The sequence below is a fragment of the Amphiprion ocellaris genome, chromosome 22 (genome assembly GCF_022539595.1).
Source record: "Amphiprion ocellaris isolate individual 3 ecotype Okinawa chromosome 22, ASM2253959v1, whole genome shotgun sequence".
In the NCBI taxonomy this organism is placed as follows: Eukaryota; Metazoa; Chordata; class Actinopteri; family Pomacentridae; genus Amphiprion; species Amphiprion ocellaris.
In genome coordinates, this window is record NC_072787.1 from 19,333,608 (window position 1) to 19,349,904 (window position 16,297).

General features: G+C 42.0%; 1 protein-coding gene across 1 annotated transcript; it reads right to left on the minus strand.

Moving 5' to 3' along the window:
• Positions 1 to 934: 934 nt before the first annotated feature.
• Positions 935 to 14,711, minus strand: LOC111570034 (uncharacterized). Its single transcript, XM_055007133.1, has 10 exons — positions 14,611 to 14,711; positions 6,545 to 13,298; positions 6,368 to 6,464; positions 4,725 to 4,806; positions 4,530 to 4,638; positions 4,235 to 4,366; positions 3,330 to 3,419; positions 3,076 to 3,219; positions 2,472 to 2,656; positions 935 to 2,390 (listed from the first exon to the last, which is right to left on the minus strand). Exons 2-10 carry the CDS (start codon positions 13,295 to 13,297, stop codon positions 2,228 to 2,230), a joined length of 7,755 nt encoding a protein of 2,584 aa, XP_054863108.1. The 5' UTR covers position 13,298; positions 14,611 to 14,711; the 3' UTR covers positions 935 to 2,227.
• Between the last annotated feature and the right edge of the window lie 1,586 nt (positions 14,712 to 16,297).

Genomic DNA, 16,297 nt, shown 5'->3' on the forward strand with positions numbered 1-16,297 from the left:
GCTAATATTTACTATGCTAACTCTCTTCTCTGGTCAACACACACTGAAATAAACTCCACCAACATCTGGAGTGCATGGCACACATTATATCTGACACTAAAGTTCCATATAAAGTGCATTAAAAGCGGCACCGATACGAAAATAAACATTTACTTACCAAACTATCAGAGTCCTTTCAGTGTCTGATGGTAGAATCAGCCGAAGGTAGAAAACTGGTTAAAACAAGCCAACGGGCAGGAAAACTGTCTGTGGAAAATGTTCTGCTGCTGCACCGATAAATAAACCAACAGTTATTATATCAGAATTAATCCAAACGAGGAGAACAGAGTCTCAGCTGTCTCCTCCATAGGACCTGTCAATCATTCCAGACCGGACTGACAATCAAGTAGCCCCGCCCCCTCACTTCGCAAAACTTTAATGCTGTATAAGAAAATCAATATTGATTTATTTTAAGATCGGCCACCTGATCTCTCATTTTGACCATGAAAACTAACGAAAAAAAGTATATACAGTCTATGCACCGTACTCTGTTTGGCTCCACACTTGCTGATGACCACTTCCGGTCTCAGAAAATGAAAAAACGGACCTTTTTTCGTTTGTGTCTCTTACTGATTTTACTTTCTTGTTATTCTAAATATAAAACGAAAATCAAAGCATTTTCAAAAAAATCCTATATCCCTTTTTGATCATGAAAAGGAAAAACGCCTTGTATTTCAATTTTAATTTTTGTATTTTAAAACGAAAATCAAATAACCACTCGTTTTTTGTTTTTCAATACCCGTTTCAGAACGGAAAATCCAATTACCAGATCCGTACACGGACCCCAGACAATTCCCACAATTTAAAACTAACGCTGAATTTCACATCAAAACACACACATCGACCACTAGATGGCATCGGTCATCAGTACAACTCACCTGCAGTGTAAAAAACAAGTGTTTTAAATTGTTTATTTAAATAAATATTTACATAACAGCTTCGTATAAATCAAATTTCTTTTTCTTACACAACACATCTTTCTAAAAGCGACTGCTCGAACAAGGAGGAAGAAGAAAATAAGGGATGGATTACAATGACACTGTTAATCTGTGTGTTGGAGACATGTTGATCACCTGTTTTCAATCATAAAGGCAGTTGATATTCACTCATTTAACACGTACGACCTCTGCTCATCTTTCATTATAAATCTTGTTATAGTATGCATAAATCTACATGATAATTTGATATACATTTTAATCATCGTTACTAAGGAATAGGAGGATGATACTCTACGCTAACAGAATAAAAAAGCCACACGCTGCTTAGAGGAGCACGTGGGCTAAAAAGTAAAGAAAATAAATCAACATTTTAAGTCAGACATGATTCGTTCAGGCACAAACAAAGCAAAAGACAGCCTCGGTGAAATTTTAAGACACCACTCATACAGTATAGGCTACAATGCCCTGCTAAACGGTGTGCAGTATATATGGCTCGGCTCGGAAAAAACATTTCAGGCGAAGTGATCTAAGAAAATTAGAGCACATGATTAATGCCCAAGCTACAGTTCTAAACCACATCTCTCCAAATGACTCCTGTTTCCCGTGGTTAATTTGAAATATTACAACAAAAACATGACACTGTGATCAATGGGACTAAATGTGGGGGGCGGGGGGAGTTAACCGCTCGGTAGAAATTGTGCAGTTGTGCGCTTTCAGCATCATCGCTTGAACACAACTAGAGACGAAGGCAGCGTCACCGTCAACAGTAAAGAGATGAACCCTCAATGTAGCAAAGTTTACTACACGTCAGAGGCGTAAAAACATTAAAACAGCACGAGGACAAACTCTAAAAGAACCGTTTTTTAAAACTGATGTTATGCTTCTCAGGGAGTTAAAAGTTAAAACCATGAAATGCTGTTTCTATTGCTGTCAGGTCATGCATGTAAAGGCTATACGTCTAATAAAACCAATTGTTTACTTAAAAATGTATAAAGAAAATAGTCTATTTTTTTCTTTTCAAAATACTATGCAGGGAGGGATTAAAGGGTGAATTAATAACATTTTTCAACAACACCTTGTTGTTTTCATCCTGAGATTTAAACCAATGTGTAACCTCTCCAAGGAGTAATTTACAGTTTTTGTTGTTTTTTTTTTTTTACACACATGAAGATTCAGTGTTTGGTGAGGGCGGCTCCCACTGGTCAGCGAGCGTCTCAGATGAATCCGTCATTAAGTTTTCCTGAAGGCCGTCATACCGTTTTGGGTTGGGACGAGCGTGTTCCACTCACAAAGTTATAAACCAAAAACTGAGACGTGCCGAAATAATGTGTGGCGAAGAGTTTCCCGTCGGGGGTGGGGTCCGAGAACGCGATCTCGTCTTTGCTCAGGTACGAACCGTAGATGAAGTTATTCCTGCGCAGAAAAACAGACACGGTTCATGAACTCGTTCCCGGCGGGTGTAGTGAGAGCTTAGCGGTTTGTAGACGAACTGACCTGAGGCATTCGATCATGCGCGAGGCGATGCCCAGGCGTCGCATCATGCTGACCACCCAGATGCGACTGATGCCGCAGATGGCCGGTTCTGGCGTTGTGGAGCAGCACCAAGCTCTCTGACGCTCGAACATCACCTTCTCCCCCTCTGAGCCCTCCGGTGCCGGCTCCTCTATCACCCTGTAGCCCTGTGAGAACCCACAATCCTCAGTATGCAGCCCAGTCTACTATTTATACATGTGATTTTACATCATTAACCCTCGTGTCGTCCTGTTTTAAAGTTTGAAAATGTGGGAAAAAAAATATTTTCACAGTGAAACTTCTGATGTCCACATTTTCAACATTTTTTGGTGGGAAAAAAGAAATGTTAAAAATGTTTCTTAAGATGCTGGATTTTGGTTGATTTTTTTTGTGAATGTTCTTAAAGAAAATATTGGAAGTTTTACTGATTTATTGGAATTTTCTCCCTGAAGGTTTTGCAAATTTTCAGAAATTTGGGGAATTTTTTTTCTGATTTTTGGGATTTTTTTCAGACAAGGAAACAATATTTTTTGGTGCCCGTAAATGAGGACAACAGGAGGGTTAACACACATCTGCAGCCTCCTACCTCTTGTATGTGCTCTGCTATGAGACACCCGGCCACTTTCTTGTCATTGGAGATGAACAGGAAGGTTTTGGTCTGAGAGGGACACTTGGTCTCCACCTGCTGGAAGCCCAGGTCATTGTCCACCATCTCCCTGATCTCCTCCACCTGAGGAGCAGCGATCGCACGGACAATCTAACAATATGCTCATGGCAGCTTCAAATATTGCGATATATGTGATATTTAACTTCTGAAATGCTTGTTCTCTGTGAACGTACCTTCTTCAAGGCATACTTGGGATCATCTGGCAGCACAAGAATGATCTTGCCATCAGGATACTCTCCCAGAATCCTCTCTTTTTTCCATCCCTGAAAAAGAAGGTAAGAAATGTTTATTTACAAAAGAGAAATACAGAAGGGAGCATTTTATTGCCCTAGTGAGGAATTCATGTTACTCATTTGCTCTAAACCACGGGTGTCAAACATGCGGCCTGCAGCCCAAAAGCGGCCCTCCAGAGGGTCCAATCTGGCCCGACTGTAAAGTGTAAAAATTACAGAGAAGACATTACTTGTAAATTGTAAATTTGTAAAACTGTAAATTTTATATAATTTCTAGACCATGACAAGTTGTTTTGATCATAAAGTAAAATACTAGATTGCTCATAGTTCTTTTATGCCTCATTTTTGTAATATTTTGTGTTGTTTTGGTTATTTTTTGGCTCTTTTTTTGTCTGGTTTTGGTTGTCTCTTGTTTTTGTCACTTTGTTTCTCGTTTTTGTCCTTTTGTGTTTCCTTTTGTCTCGCTTGTGTTTTTTAAGTTTGTAAGGAAATGTGCTCAACAGGGAATATTCAGGATGAATCTCACCTAATACCTGCAGCCTCTGCGGCACATTTTATTCCTGTTATCGGTTCAGGAAACCGTCTCGCTTCCCACAGAGCAGTCTGCTCAGACGAGGGCCAAGCCTCACATTTTCAGGTGCCTTAATTAGTATGCAATTTAAGCTCATTCTTAACATCACCGAAGCACTCGGCTGTTGAAATAAATTAACAGCACATGCTCGGTGTGAACGCACCTCCAGTGTACGTTTTACTGAAGCACCGTGCGTGAAGGCATCGGTGTTTACTGCCTTAATGAGCCGATACAAAGAGAGCAGACAAACTATAAGCATGCAGTTTCTTCTCACCACATATTTGACAGCGCTGATGAACTGGTTGTGAAAGAGTAAATGCTGAGATTCGTCCTCGGGGTTGGCAGCAGAGTAGAGCATCCCACACACGCTGCAGGCCACTGCTCCGAAATGCTTCTGTCCTGCATCCTGTGAGACGAAGAGGCAACAGATCACTTCTTACATCCTGATATGTCCTTCAGATGAACTATTTAGCTTCCGATGACCAAATGTTTATTGGATCAGACTGAAATTCAAATCTAGCAACACTGGATTTAAAATGACTGAGGTGGAGATCAACCAATTCACTCACAATAATAGTTTGGGTGCCGTCTTTGTCGGCCTCCTTTAGCTTCTTGACTTCTTTTTGCAGACAAGCATCAGAGAGAGGAGTCCCGCCATCTTGAGGCTTTGCTGCTCCGCTGTGATAAAAACAGACGTCAGATTACTACAGGTTCCAATCGCTAAATGGAAAAACACGTCAGACGGCTAAAGAGAAGCTTCTTACTCTTGACAAGGCTTTTCCAAAGTCTTCTGCGCTGTTTCGATTGTTTCTGCCATGTTCTCCGGAGAAGGATCAACAGCAGTGACTGGAAGGAAAGAACATTTTTACACCAGCAGCACCATTTGTAGGAAGGTATTTGACAAAAAAAGGACAAAATAACTTAAAACGTGTTGGTAATTTACTGAAGACATCAAATTAAAAGTCTGTTGGCAATTTATCCTTAAAAAATGCCAAAATAACACCCATTGTTATATTTTAAAAAACTGTTAAAACAGGCTGTGAACTACTCATTTCACCAAAATCACTTCAAGCTACATTTGTCGTTGAAAAATTTGTCAAAAAAAAAAAAAACTCTCACAAGATTTTGCAAAAAGCAAAAAAAAGTGCTCTTCAGTGCAACCATTCAGCCATTATTAACTCAGCTGCCACTAACAGCCATGTGAGAAAAATTCTGTGACTTTTCAGCTGAACTGCAGGCTGTTTACACAAAGCAGATAAATACAATAAAAATATAAATAGTAAAACCTTTATAGTATGCAGAATCACGATTTTTCTCCAGTATTTGTCACACCTGTGATCTCTCGTCTATCGCGGAGGTTACGTTCCAGACCCATGATAGACGAAAATCCGCAAAATAGCAACCATATTTATTTTATTATTTAGATATATTTTAAGGCTTTATAACCCTCCCCACACAAATATTCGATTAAATATTCTTTTAATATATTTTAATGACTATTTTTTTATATATTTTTGATATTGTTTGCAATTTTTTTAGGCTAGAAAATGCTTATTTTACCGCAAAAATAATTAAAATAATGTAGCGATCGCACAGCTAGTAGTTTGGGATGTTGGGGTTTTAAATGTCATTATTGTGGTTTATGTTAGTGTTCCAGTGTTATTAGTGTTTGTGTTTTATTGTGTTTTTGTGGTTTAGTCAGACTAGTTAGTTTGGTTAAGTGTTATGTTGTCAGGACTGTGAGTGTGAAGTGTAGTGGGTTTGATGACTTCCTGCCACATTTTCTGTAACGTTGCTCTCTTTGTGTGCCAAAATAAAAGCATCTGTTAGTTGCAGAGTGCGTAAAAGGCAGATATCCTTTCTTCAGCATCGTTCTTTAATGCTGCTTGCCACAATAATAAATGTATAAAAGTACCTATACATTGCAAAATTCTGCGATTCCAAATGCTATTTAAAAATCGGCAATACAATTAGACAGCGAAAAGTGAACTGCGAAATGGCGAAGGACCACTGCACATCTAAGTCCCTTGTTTTTTAAATTTTTTGTAAAATGAATATTTAAAGAAATTCAGCTCTTTTTTTCCCCTTTTATGATTCTAAATTGGTTATGCTGCACAAAATACATTTTTGGGCTCTCTCTAATTCTATTTAAGGTTGATTTGTTTCCATAGAGGTGCAGGACTTAATATTGAAGTGGAAAAATGAGCCCACAGTGAGCAAAAAATGCCCTGAAACTGCTTGTAGTTCAGAGGGTTAACTGTAAAATAAACACATGCTACAAAACTATCAGTCCCACTTTTTATAGGTCAGTGCAAATAAGAATAAATGCTTACTGGACAATTTCCTGAAATTTGACTCAGTCTTTCATTTAGCAATGCAACAACGACACATTACAAAAAACACAAACCTGCAGGCTTTTCTTCACCCTGCTGCGTGTCATCAGTCACTTTGGAGTTTTCCTCAGGGGGAATGGAAGAGGCTGATGAAAGTGGATCAGCTGCAGTCTGTGTAGAAAAGGCAGAGGCGATAAACAACATCTAAAAACTGTCTGTGGCACACATTATGAAATTTATTTCTGACTTACCTTGCATTTGCCTTCTTCCCCTGATGGGAGATTTGTGGGTTTCTGAGGCACTGGAGCAGCATCAGCCTTAAGAGCAGCAGGTTTCGTGTCTGAAGTGGTAGAAACAGAAAGCTGAGCTGCTGCTGGAGTCGACTGCTTCAACTGTGCAACACTTGCACCAGCCGTCTCTAACTGGGGAGAGGCAGCAGGAGCAGCAGGTTTGGGCTGACCTGCAGCTGAGGCAGCTTTAGACTGTGGTGCAGCAGAGGCAGGAGGCTTCGACTGAGCTGAGGAGGCGGGTTTCGATGAAGCTGCGGCTGTAGTCGGGGCTTTTGACTGGAGGGCCGCTGGTTTTAACTGAGCTGCAGCGGTGGGCTTGGACTGAGCTGGGATCTGTGCAGCAGGTGTGGTCTGAGCTTTGAGTTTGGCCTGGATGGAGGGCTGTGATGAAACTGCGGGTTTTGATAGTTTAGACTGAGCTGCAGGGCTGGCCTGAAGGCCGGGTCGGGGCAGTTGTTTGGGTGCTGCTTGTGGATTCGGTTTTGTCGGAGCAACTGGTAACGGATCATCGTCTAGTTCAAAATCATCAAAGGAGTACTTGGGTCTGGGTCTGTACGGTTTGTACTCAACCTCAGACTTCTGTTTCTGAGCATTAAGCCCGTTGGGCATAGGAGGAGGAACTGCAGGGAGGGTCCTCTTGGCTGACGATCTGGTCACTTTAGGAGCAGGTCCAGGAGCAGCTGCTGCTTTACAAGTCTGAGCCTTGCTCTGCCTTGTTGATCGACGGTTCTCAGTACTAGGAGGTTCCGTTTTAGAGGCTTCGGTTTTGGCAGTTTGAGTTTTGGTGGGTTCAGCTTTAGTAGCTTCGGGTTTAATGGGTTCGGTTTTGGGGGTTTCTGTTTTGGAAGTTTCTGTGTTGTCCATCTCAGCCTTGGGAACATCCGCCTTGGGTGTAGCAGGTTTGCTGCTTGAGGCAGGACTTGGCGGGGCTGTTTTTGATGGACTAGCTGCAGGCGGAGGAGTCGTGGTAACAGGACTGACTGGGAACAAAGAGGCAGCAGACAGGGGCGATTGCCAATCCATGTCTGAGAACATCTGATTTGCTTGGTCAGACTTCAGCTTCTTCACACGCGCCCAAGACATTTTCTCTCTCTGCAGCTCAACCTGTCGAAGCCTTTGATATCGAGTCAGCTTCTTCTTCTCGTGGGCTTTCAGGGGCACTGAAACCTGCGTGATGAAGAAACGTCTCTTTTGAGCCTCAGCAGGAGGTTTGGCTTCGGCTGTTTCGGCCGTCGAGGGCTGAGCTGCAGCAGCAGGTGCCTCCTCAGTGTGGGTCACCGAAGCAGAGCTGCCTTCTGGTCCAGCAGGAGTTGCGACATTAACCGTGTCTTCGTCCTGCGTGCTAACAGGTGGACGCTCCTTCTTGCTGGCTTCACTCTTGGCTGCTGCCACTGCTGCCGCTGCTGCTTGTTTCTCTTCCTCTATCCTCTTCAGCAGCATGCTGTCTGTGGCAATGTCCTCTGCGATTTCCTGACACAGGGCTAAGAGGTTCAACTGCTGCCTGTTTGCTGTTCTCTTAGACGCTGCAGCCTTTTGCTCAGCCAGAGCTGCTAGACGAGCTTTGGTTCTCGCCTGCGTGTTCATTTCTTGTTTCTTGGGTTTTTCCACCTCCTGTCCCTTTTTTTCCTCTTCAGTCTTTTCAGCTGTGCTGTTCTGCTTCATGCTGGCCCCACTAGTGCCATCTTTCATTTTCTCATTCACCTTTTCCTCAGACTTTTTCGGAGGGCCTGCCTCAGGTGTTTGCTGTGGTTTCTCTATGATTGTGACGTCACTGTCTTCCTCATTCTCCTCCTCTGCCACTACAATCTCACGACCGATCTCTATATCCTCCAGAATCTGCACTTCTTGTAGGTGAAAATTACTCTCAGCATTCTCTATCACCACTTCATCACTGGCTTCACTTGTGCCTTGAGCATGTGAGTTAGTCACCTCAACCTCTGAGGTATTAATGTCCATAATGCCAGATGATGTTTGCTGATAAGAATTTTCAATATTCTGAAAATCTCCCTCTAAAGGTGAAATGTTTGAGGCCGTCTCCAGGTGTGATACCTCACCTGAACTGGTCACTGCAGCATCTGTGACCCCATCAGTTGTCTCACACGGCTGCACTTCTGCCTGCAGAGATACAATTTGTTGGGAACCAATTAAAATCTTCTCATTTTCCACTTCACCCACCAGCACACTGTCTGGACTGACCTCCTCTGACAGCGAGGCCGACAGACCCGACTCGGCTGCAGCTTGAGTGACGATATCAAAGTGAATTTCGCTCTCTGGGACCGGCTCTAAGATCACATACTCTTCAGATGCACTATCTGGCATCTCGGCTTCAGCGGCGGCTGTAGTTGTTGTCACCGTGACATCTGCAACCTCCTGAACTCCGGCATCCTCCTGCACCTGTTCAGAAAACTCCGTGGCACTGACACACTCTGGAAAGCCGTTCCTCTCACTTTTTTCGTCGACTTCTTCTGACCGACCATCTGGCAGGCTGACGTCATCGCTGGAGCTGATCACTGCGACTTGTTTCACATCCACTGTCGTGTTATTCTGCTCCAACTGTGCAGGAACAGAACTCTCTGGCATGCTCACAGTTTCTACTTCCATTTCAACTACTTCTTGGCTGCCTGAGATACAAAGCTCTCCCTCGTTATCCAGCTGTGGGTCGACACTTGCTCCATCGTCTGCATTTTCAGAAAAGTTTGATGCATTCTGTTCTATGTGCTGGGGCTCTGAGCTCTGTATGTCCAGTATAGAAATGCCATCATGTCTCTCTGCTGCTGCAGAAATCTCTCTTCCATCAATACTCTCCGGACTACTAATGGGCTCATACACTATCTGGTTTTCATGAAGCTCAGCCACTGACTGATTAACCGTCTTAATCTGCTCTTCTGCTGCCTGAATTACAATATCATTGTCATCTGGTTGGCCGCAAACAAAAACGATTACTTCATTGCTTTCAGCTCCTTCTTCAATATTCCTGACGGATTTGTCAGCCTTGACCTCATTAATCACTTGCCTTGCCGTCTCCTCTTCTAATGCAGAATCTGCCCTTTCTATTGATCCACTTATTGCATCCATATGCACTTGTTCATCCTCAGCAGCAGGCTCTGTCCGTCTGTCATTTTCTTTTTTCTCCAAATCAGCATTTGGCGAGCATTTCTGAATTTCATTTGCTGAGACCACAGTGTGTTTGCTGATTTCTCCTGTCACGTGGTTTTGCTGTTCTGCTACAGCTGCTGGATTAGAGCTCTCCTCTGGCGCTGCAGTAGTTTCCATCTTACTTTGAATCTCAGAAACATTAACGCATTCAGAAGCAGCCCCGTCTTCATTTTGCTCACTCTCACAACTTGAACCAATTAAATCTCTTCCAACATTATTGACTTCGCTGACCTCCTGGCTTCTCCGGTTTTGTATTTCCCCTTCGGACTTCAGATCAGAAATCTCCCCCGGTGTTACTGTTGTCTGCACAGCCATTTTTGATTGATTCTCTGCAGCGCTCACACATCCAGCACGAACCTTGTCATCTTCACCCTCAGCGTTGATGAAATCTTTTTGTACTTCAGTGTCTGCGCTGAGTTCTCTGACCTCCTGACCTCCCTCCCGGTTTTCTGCTACTACTGTAGTTGTTGGCTTTGTTATCTCCTCTGTCTGTGTTTCCATTTTCACTGGACTCTCAGCTTCACTGACAAATTCTGTGAACACAACATTGTTAAATTCTTTACAGTCATTTGTGGGAATTCTTAATCCTTCGTCAGGTATGTCAGAAATGACTTCTTGACTGTTCTGGATAGACATCTCTATTTTCTCTACAGTTACAGATTGTGTATATGTGCCTGCAGCATGTTTTCTGACATCCTGTTCCTCCTGGTTTTGTATTTCCACTGCAGGTACCACATGAGCAACCTCCGCTGATGTCGACGCCGCCTCCATATCCACTTCATTTTGTCTTTTCTCACTTTTCATGTCCACTGAAGGCGCTACTTTAGAAATTTCTGACGTTGATGTAACCTGCATTTCCATTTGGATTTGATTTTCTTGTACGGGAGCACATTCGACACGCATCCTGTCTTCATTCTTCACATTTTGACAATTTTCAATCATTAGGTCTTGGAGAACCTCTTTGGATATGCCGTCTGTAGTTTGTATTTCCACAGCAGGTGCTGATATTGTAGTTATCACCACTTCTGTTTGATTTTCTTGTATCTCCACTGAAGGGGAAACCTCCACCGTTGATGGTCTCTGCTTTTCCACTTCAACAGTCAAAGATTCCAAGTTCACCTTGTTGTCACTTTCAACACTCTTGAAATTTTCAGCCTTATGATCCTCATGAAATTCCCTTGATACACCTGTGGTAGGTTCACTGACCACCTGACTCGTCTGTCCATGTGTTTCCACTACCGGTGCACTGCTACAGACGTCCTCTGATGTGGCTGCAGTCTGTATATTAACGTCTATTTGTTTCTCTGCAGCAGCAACATGTTCAGCATCTTCATTGCTCTCCTGAACTTTCTGAGCAGGTAGCTCTGTGGTGAGTTCACTGACTTCTTCTCTCTCTTGGCTTTGTACTTCCACTTTAGCTGCTGGATTAGAAAACTCCAAAGCTGTTCCAGTGTGCATTTCCATTTTGCTCTCAGGTCTACTAACAAACTTTAAGGTTTCCATGTTTTCAGATGTATCAGCTGTAACGTGATCATGAATCTCGGTAGATATGACTACTGTGGTAGGTTCACTGACTGTCTGGTTGTCCTGCTTTTGCCTTTCTAAAGTAGGTCCTGGATTAGAAATGTCTGATGTCACTATAGTCCGTGTTTCTATTTCGTTTTGACTCTCAGCTCCACCACCACATTCAAAGTTCACAGTGTTTTCCACCATTTTACAACGTTCACCCACGTGATCCTCGTGAAAATTTGTAGATACGTTTGTGGCAGGTTCGCTAACATCCTCTCCTTTCTGGCGCTGTGTTTCCACTGCAACAGCTGGATCTGAAATCTCCTCAGATGTCACTGAAGCCTGTATATCCATTTTGGCACACTGGATGCTCACGTCCTTTTCTTTTTCTCTGCTTGAATTTTCTTTAGATTCTGCAGTTATTTCTGCCGTGTTGGTATAAAGTTTGTGGTTCTCCTGATTGTGTATTTCCACTCTTGGTGCTATTTGACCCTCTGGAAGTGTGGCACATGCAGAAAGGACCTCTCTTTGATTTTGCTCATGAACAACCTCACAATCAGGAGAGCCAGAGCTCAGCTGTAGCTGGACCAAGGCTCCGGGACAAACTCTTTTCCTGTCACTTTCCTCAAGCTTTTCTTCTGGATTTCTAACTGTTTTGTTGACATTATCACATGAGCTGGTGACTGTATCTGGAACTTGGTCCTGCTTGTGTACAGATTTGGATTCCTCTTTGAAAGTCACTTGAATTTTGACACTGAGGTCTGTTTGAGTCTCCGAACTGCCAACCGAATCTGCCGTTGTTACATTTTCACAAGTCTGACTCTCTGGATTACTACTTTCTATCAGGAACTGTTCTGGTGCCGAGTTTGTTTCCTTTGATGGCGCTTCATGCAGCATAGCATTACTATGGGCGGCAGAGACTCTTGTATTCGGCATATTATCTTCAGACACAAACTCTGTGGACTCATTTGTTTTAGTTTGAGTGCTCAGGTCTGTCTGACTTTCTGATCTGCACGCTGAGTCTGTTCTTCCATCTGCCTGTTCTTCACCTTCACAGCTTGGACTCACCTCTCCAGCAACAGAACAAAGTGTTTCTACTTGTGCTTCGTTATCTACATCCTTTTGGGCTTTAATGGACTCTGCTTCATCCTTCTTTTCATTTTCCTCAGATGTGACAGAGAGTTCTGGAGCTGCTGCAGTGACAAAGTCTAACGTTTGTCTAGATGACGCTGGTGTTTCTTTATCTTGGAGCTTTTGGCTGTCTAACTTTTGTAATTCCTTTTGTTTACTTTCTTCAGCTGCAGACCCACATTTGATGCTAACATTAGTGCTCCCTGTTACAGACACTGAGGTTTCCTGTGACACCTCTTGTGGTGCGATGTCTGCAATTTCTCGTCTCTCTCGTTCAGTGAGAGACGCCGCACATTCTTTTTGCTCAGTCCGATTAGCATCATCCACGTTTTGAACAGATGCTGAATCTGAGAATCGACCATAATTGTGGTCCATCTGTACGGGATCCATAGATGTGGCAAGTAAACTCTCCTGTGGGTCAGAAGTCGACTCTTCAGCTTTACGTTTGGCTTTGACTCGATTAGAATATTTCCTTACACAGCGCGCCTTGTCTTCGTCATCCCTCTCTCTAAAGAAGTCAACCTTACTACCGTCACTACTTAACTCGTCATCAGACTCTGTGGAGGCTGTTCGCTTCAGGGAAGCTTTGGAGTTCGCTCTCTGTGAGGGAGCTTCTCCACAGGAGGCACTTGTGGTTTTTAGGAGCTTGGCTTTTTTGACAGGAGGGTCAGAAATGGTTTTGCTGGAATCTTTTGGAGGAGAACTCTGTGTGGATGACTTGGCTGGTTTATGTACCCCTTCTACCGACAGTTTTTTCTTAGTCCGTGGGGCTGCTGTCTTTTCTCGCATATTTCCTGTTTTGGGGGACTGATTGGTAGCTGGTGCAGTTTTGGATGGCAGCGCTTCTCCATCGTCATCCAACTTCCTTAACTTGGGCTGAGAATCATGAGGAGCTGATCCTCTCTTTGGGGCCGGCATTCTGTGAAAACATGACACAAAAACATGATGAGGACAAGAAGACACAACACATGCAACTTAATCTTACGGTTAGTATTCCATTGAGCTATGCAATATATTATTTGTATGTATGAGGAATAAATTTTCATTTTTGCTGCTTCATCTAAAAAGAAAACCTTCATGGTTTTCATTTTCTATCTACAAGAGAAATCTGTTTGTCACATGACACAGAGTTTGTTGACATGCAGGCTCCACGTGTGCAGCGAAATAAGCGAGAACCAGGAGAGACGCGCTGAAAAGGTAGATTTGGTTGCAAAAAAAAGGACGCAATATAAGTTGTCTGGAAATATCTCAGCTATAGAAAGAACGACACTGACCAAAACAGTGTCGTATATTACACATCACAACTCAACTCAATTGTCTGTTAGAATCTGCACCACAAAGCCAGATCTGAATGCCATCTGAAAAGAGAAACTATTTTGGATGCTTTTGCCATTATTACCACATATGAGAAAGGTTCCAAAAGCCTTATATCAGCTTTCTTTACAGTTTTTTTTTTTTTTATTTTCCAAGCAGATGCAGTTCCCTATAAATCAGCCCCACCTTTGTTGAATAATTGAGTAGAGTTATTAAAGTCATCTGGTGAAAATTCCTGCATTTTTTTCATACGACAGATACAGATAATCTCACAGCTGAGTTTGTCTGATACAGTCCAGCCTTGCTATTGAACATAACTGGCTAAGATTCACATTTCTGCCAAGCATCTTGTAGTTTCTCTTGTTGGTGGAGTAATAAAATGGGAAGTCCTGCTGAACAGAAAGCCTGTCTTCAAACACCACCACAAACATCACACGTGTATTGATACTAAATAAATTACTGTAGGAGTTGGATTATAGCTCTATAATCACTGCCCAAGTGCATTAACTGTTACCTGTTTTTTTCTGCAAGCAACAAGGCTGGCTAACGTTGTACATAAACACTGAGAAATCGCAGTTAAACTAGCTGGCTAGCGATTGACACAATGTACGAGCTACATTTACTCCCGTATCCTACACTAACGGCCTTACAGATGGTCCGACAGAGACTGTTGTCGGCAGGAGTTGAGCAGTCAGTCAGAAATGGTCAGTTAGCTAGCAGAGAGCGGCTAGCCTGCTAGCTGGAGTGCTCAGTGATGGGAGCTAACGTTAGCAGCAGCAGCAACTCGCAACAAATGAGCGAAGCGAAGTGAAGCTAAACAGCAGCCGGACAGACGGAGCGGTGGTTTAACACAGCGGACTGTACCGTACTAATGTCAGGGAACAGGTAAAGACACGACGCCCAGCAATCAAACTCACTTTGATGTTTTCTTTCCCAACAGCAGCTGTTTTTTTTTTCTCCTGTGAATAAAAAATAACTGTACTTCCGGAGGGAAGCTGCGGATGTGACGCAGGCGCACTGAAGAGCAGGGTTGTAGTTTTTTTTTTTTTTTTTTTTTTAATTTTATATAAATTTCTATATACAGACATGTTTTAATTATATTTCATCTCTTGTGATACACAAAACGCACTATTAGACATTACTGGAATGTTTAATGTTAAAAATTAATAACTTACAGGCAAAATGACAACAAAAAAAACAGCTCTATCCTTAAAAGTAAATCATATAAAACGCTAATTTCACACATAATTACGCACAAATCAAAATTCAACGTGATTGTGAAATTCTAAACTGTTCCATAAAGTGCACTTAACTAATTTTCTGAGTCTAAAGCTGGTGTTTCTTTGCTCCTCTCACATTTTTATTCACTGTGGGCTTATTTTTCACTGCAATAATATTGTCCTGCACCTCTGTGGAAACTCTGCCACCATGGATACAAGCACAGGTCTCAAAAAAAAAAAATAAATAAAAATGCTGCATTTCTGACAATGCCATATGGGGGAATGGACAGCCTTGTGGGACTCTTTCTTGTTCTCTCTGTTTTTACAGTTTCTGGCTCTGACAAATGGTGTGATTGTTTTTTAAAGATAACACCCCTTATTACTTGTCAGCAGGTTTTGGGGTTCAGAGGATTAAAGTCCAACATCTGACTTGAAGGAAATTAACAAATCACTTGAGGCTGTAGTGGTTCCGTACAGGTTTGCTTAAGTTGATGCAATCAGGCCAGAGTTACATAGGTTCAAACTCTGGAGATATCTCCTCTGGAAATGTGTGACAGGACGCTCTGGTTAACCAACAGCTCAGGATTAGTCTCACACTTAGCCCGGAACAGGTTTGTTTCCTAGTATCGGTTTACAAAAGAACTATCCTTAGATTATATTGAAATTTACTGCTTTATGGAACCAAGAAGTCAGACTTACTGAAATAGGCTCAACTCGTTTTGTAAACTCACTTAAAGAAACAGGCTTCTTGTGAATTTCAATAATCAGATTTATTAACAATCACAACATGTGGAGGTCTTCGTGTCAGCCAGATATCCACTCTGGTGTTAAAAATGGCACTAAAAATCATTCTTTTATGATGCAGCTGTGGCATTCATATGTCGAAGTTTTTAAACATTTGTACAGGTGTGTTTTAATATGGCATCTTCACAGTATTTTTAGTACTTTATAGGAACCAAATATCTGAAGTAAAAGTGGTGATACTACAGTGTAAAAATACTGTTACAAGTAAAAGCCCCACATTTAAATTCTATTTACGGAAAAACAAACAAGCAAACAAAAAACAGAAGTATTAGCCTCCAGTGCCAAAAGTTTAAAAATTTATAATGCAGAATAATGTGTTTTAGAATCATATATACTGTATCGCTATATAAGTATTGATTCATTGATCACTTTAATGTTGCAGCTGGAGCTAATTTGATTACTTTATATATGACTGGGTACCATAATCTTAATTGAATAGCATCATTTATTCATTGATTTATATTTAATATTAATAAAAAGTCACTAAACTAGCCACAGCTAGTAAATAAATGTAGTTTAGTACAAAGTAGAATATCATCCTCCAAAATATAGTGGATATATGATGTGAACTTTCCATTAT

What these genes read in the sequence shown, in the direction of transcription:
- LOC111570034 (XM_055007133.1), bottom strand. Translation starts at nt 13,297, where the DNA reads ATGCCGGCCCCAAAGAGAGGATCAGCTCCTCATGATTCTCAGCCCAAG. An exon ending in GGGTGAAGAAAAGCCTGCAG is followed by an intron (nt 4,807 to 6,367) that starts GTTTGTGTTTTT and finishes CTTTCCTTCCAG; the next exon opens with TCACTGCTGTTGATCCTTCT. An exon ending in CGCATGATCGAATGCCTCAG is followed by an intron (nt 2,391 to 2,471) that starts GTCAGTTCGTCT and finishes TTTTCTGCGCAG; the next exon opens with GAATAACTTCATCTACGGTT.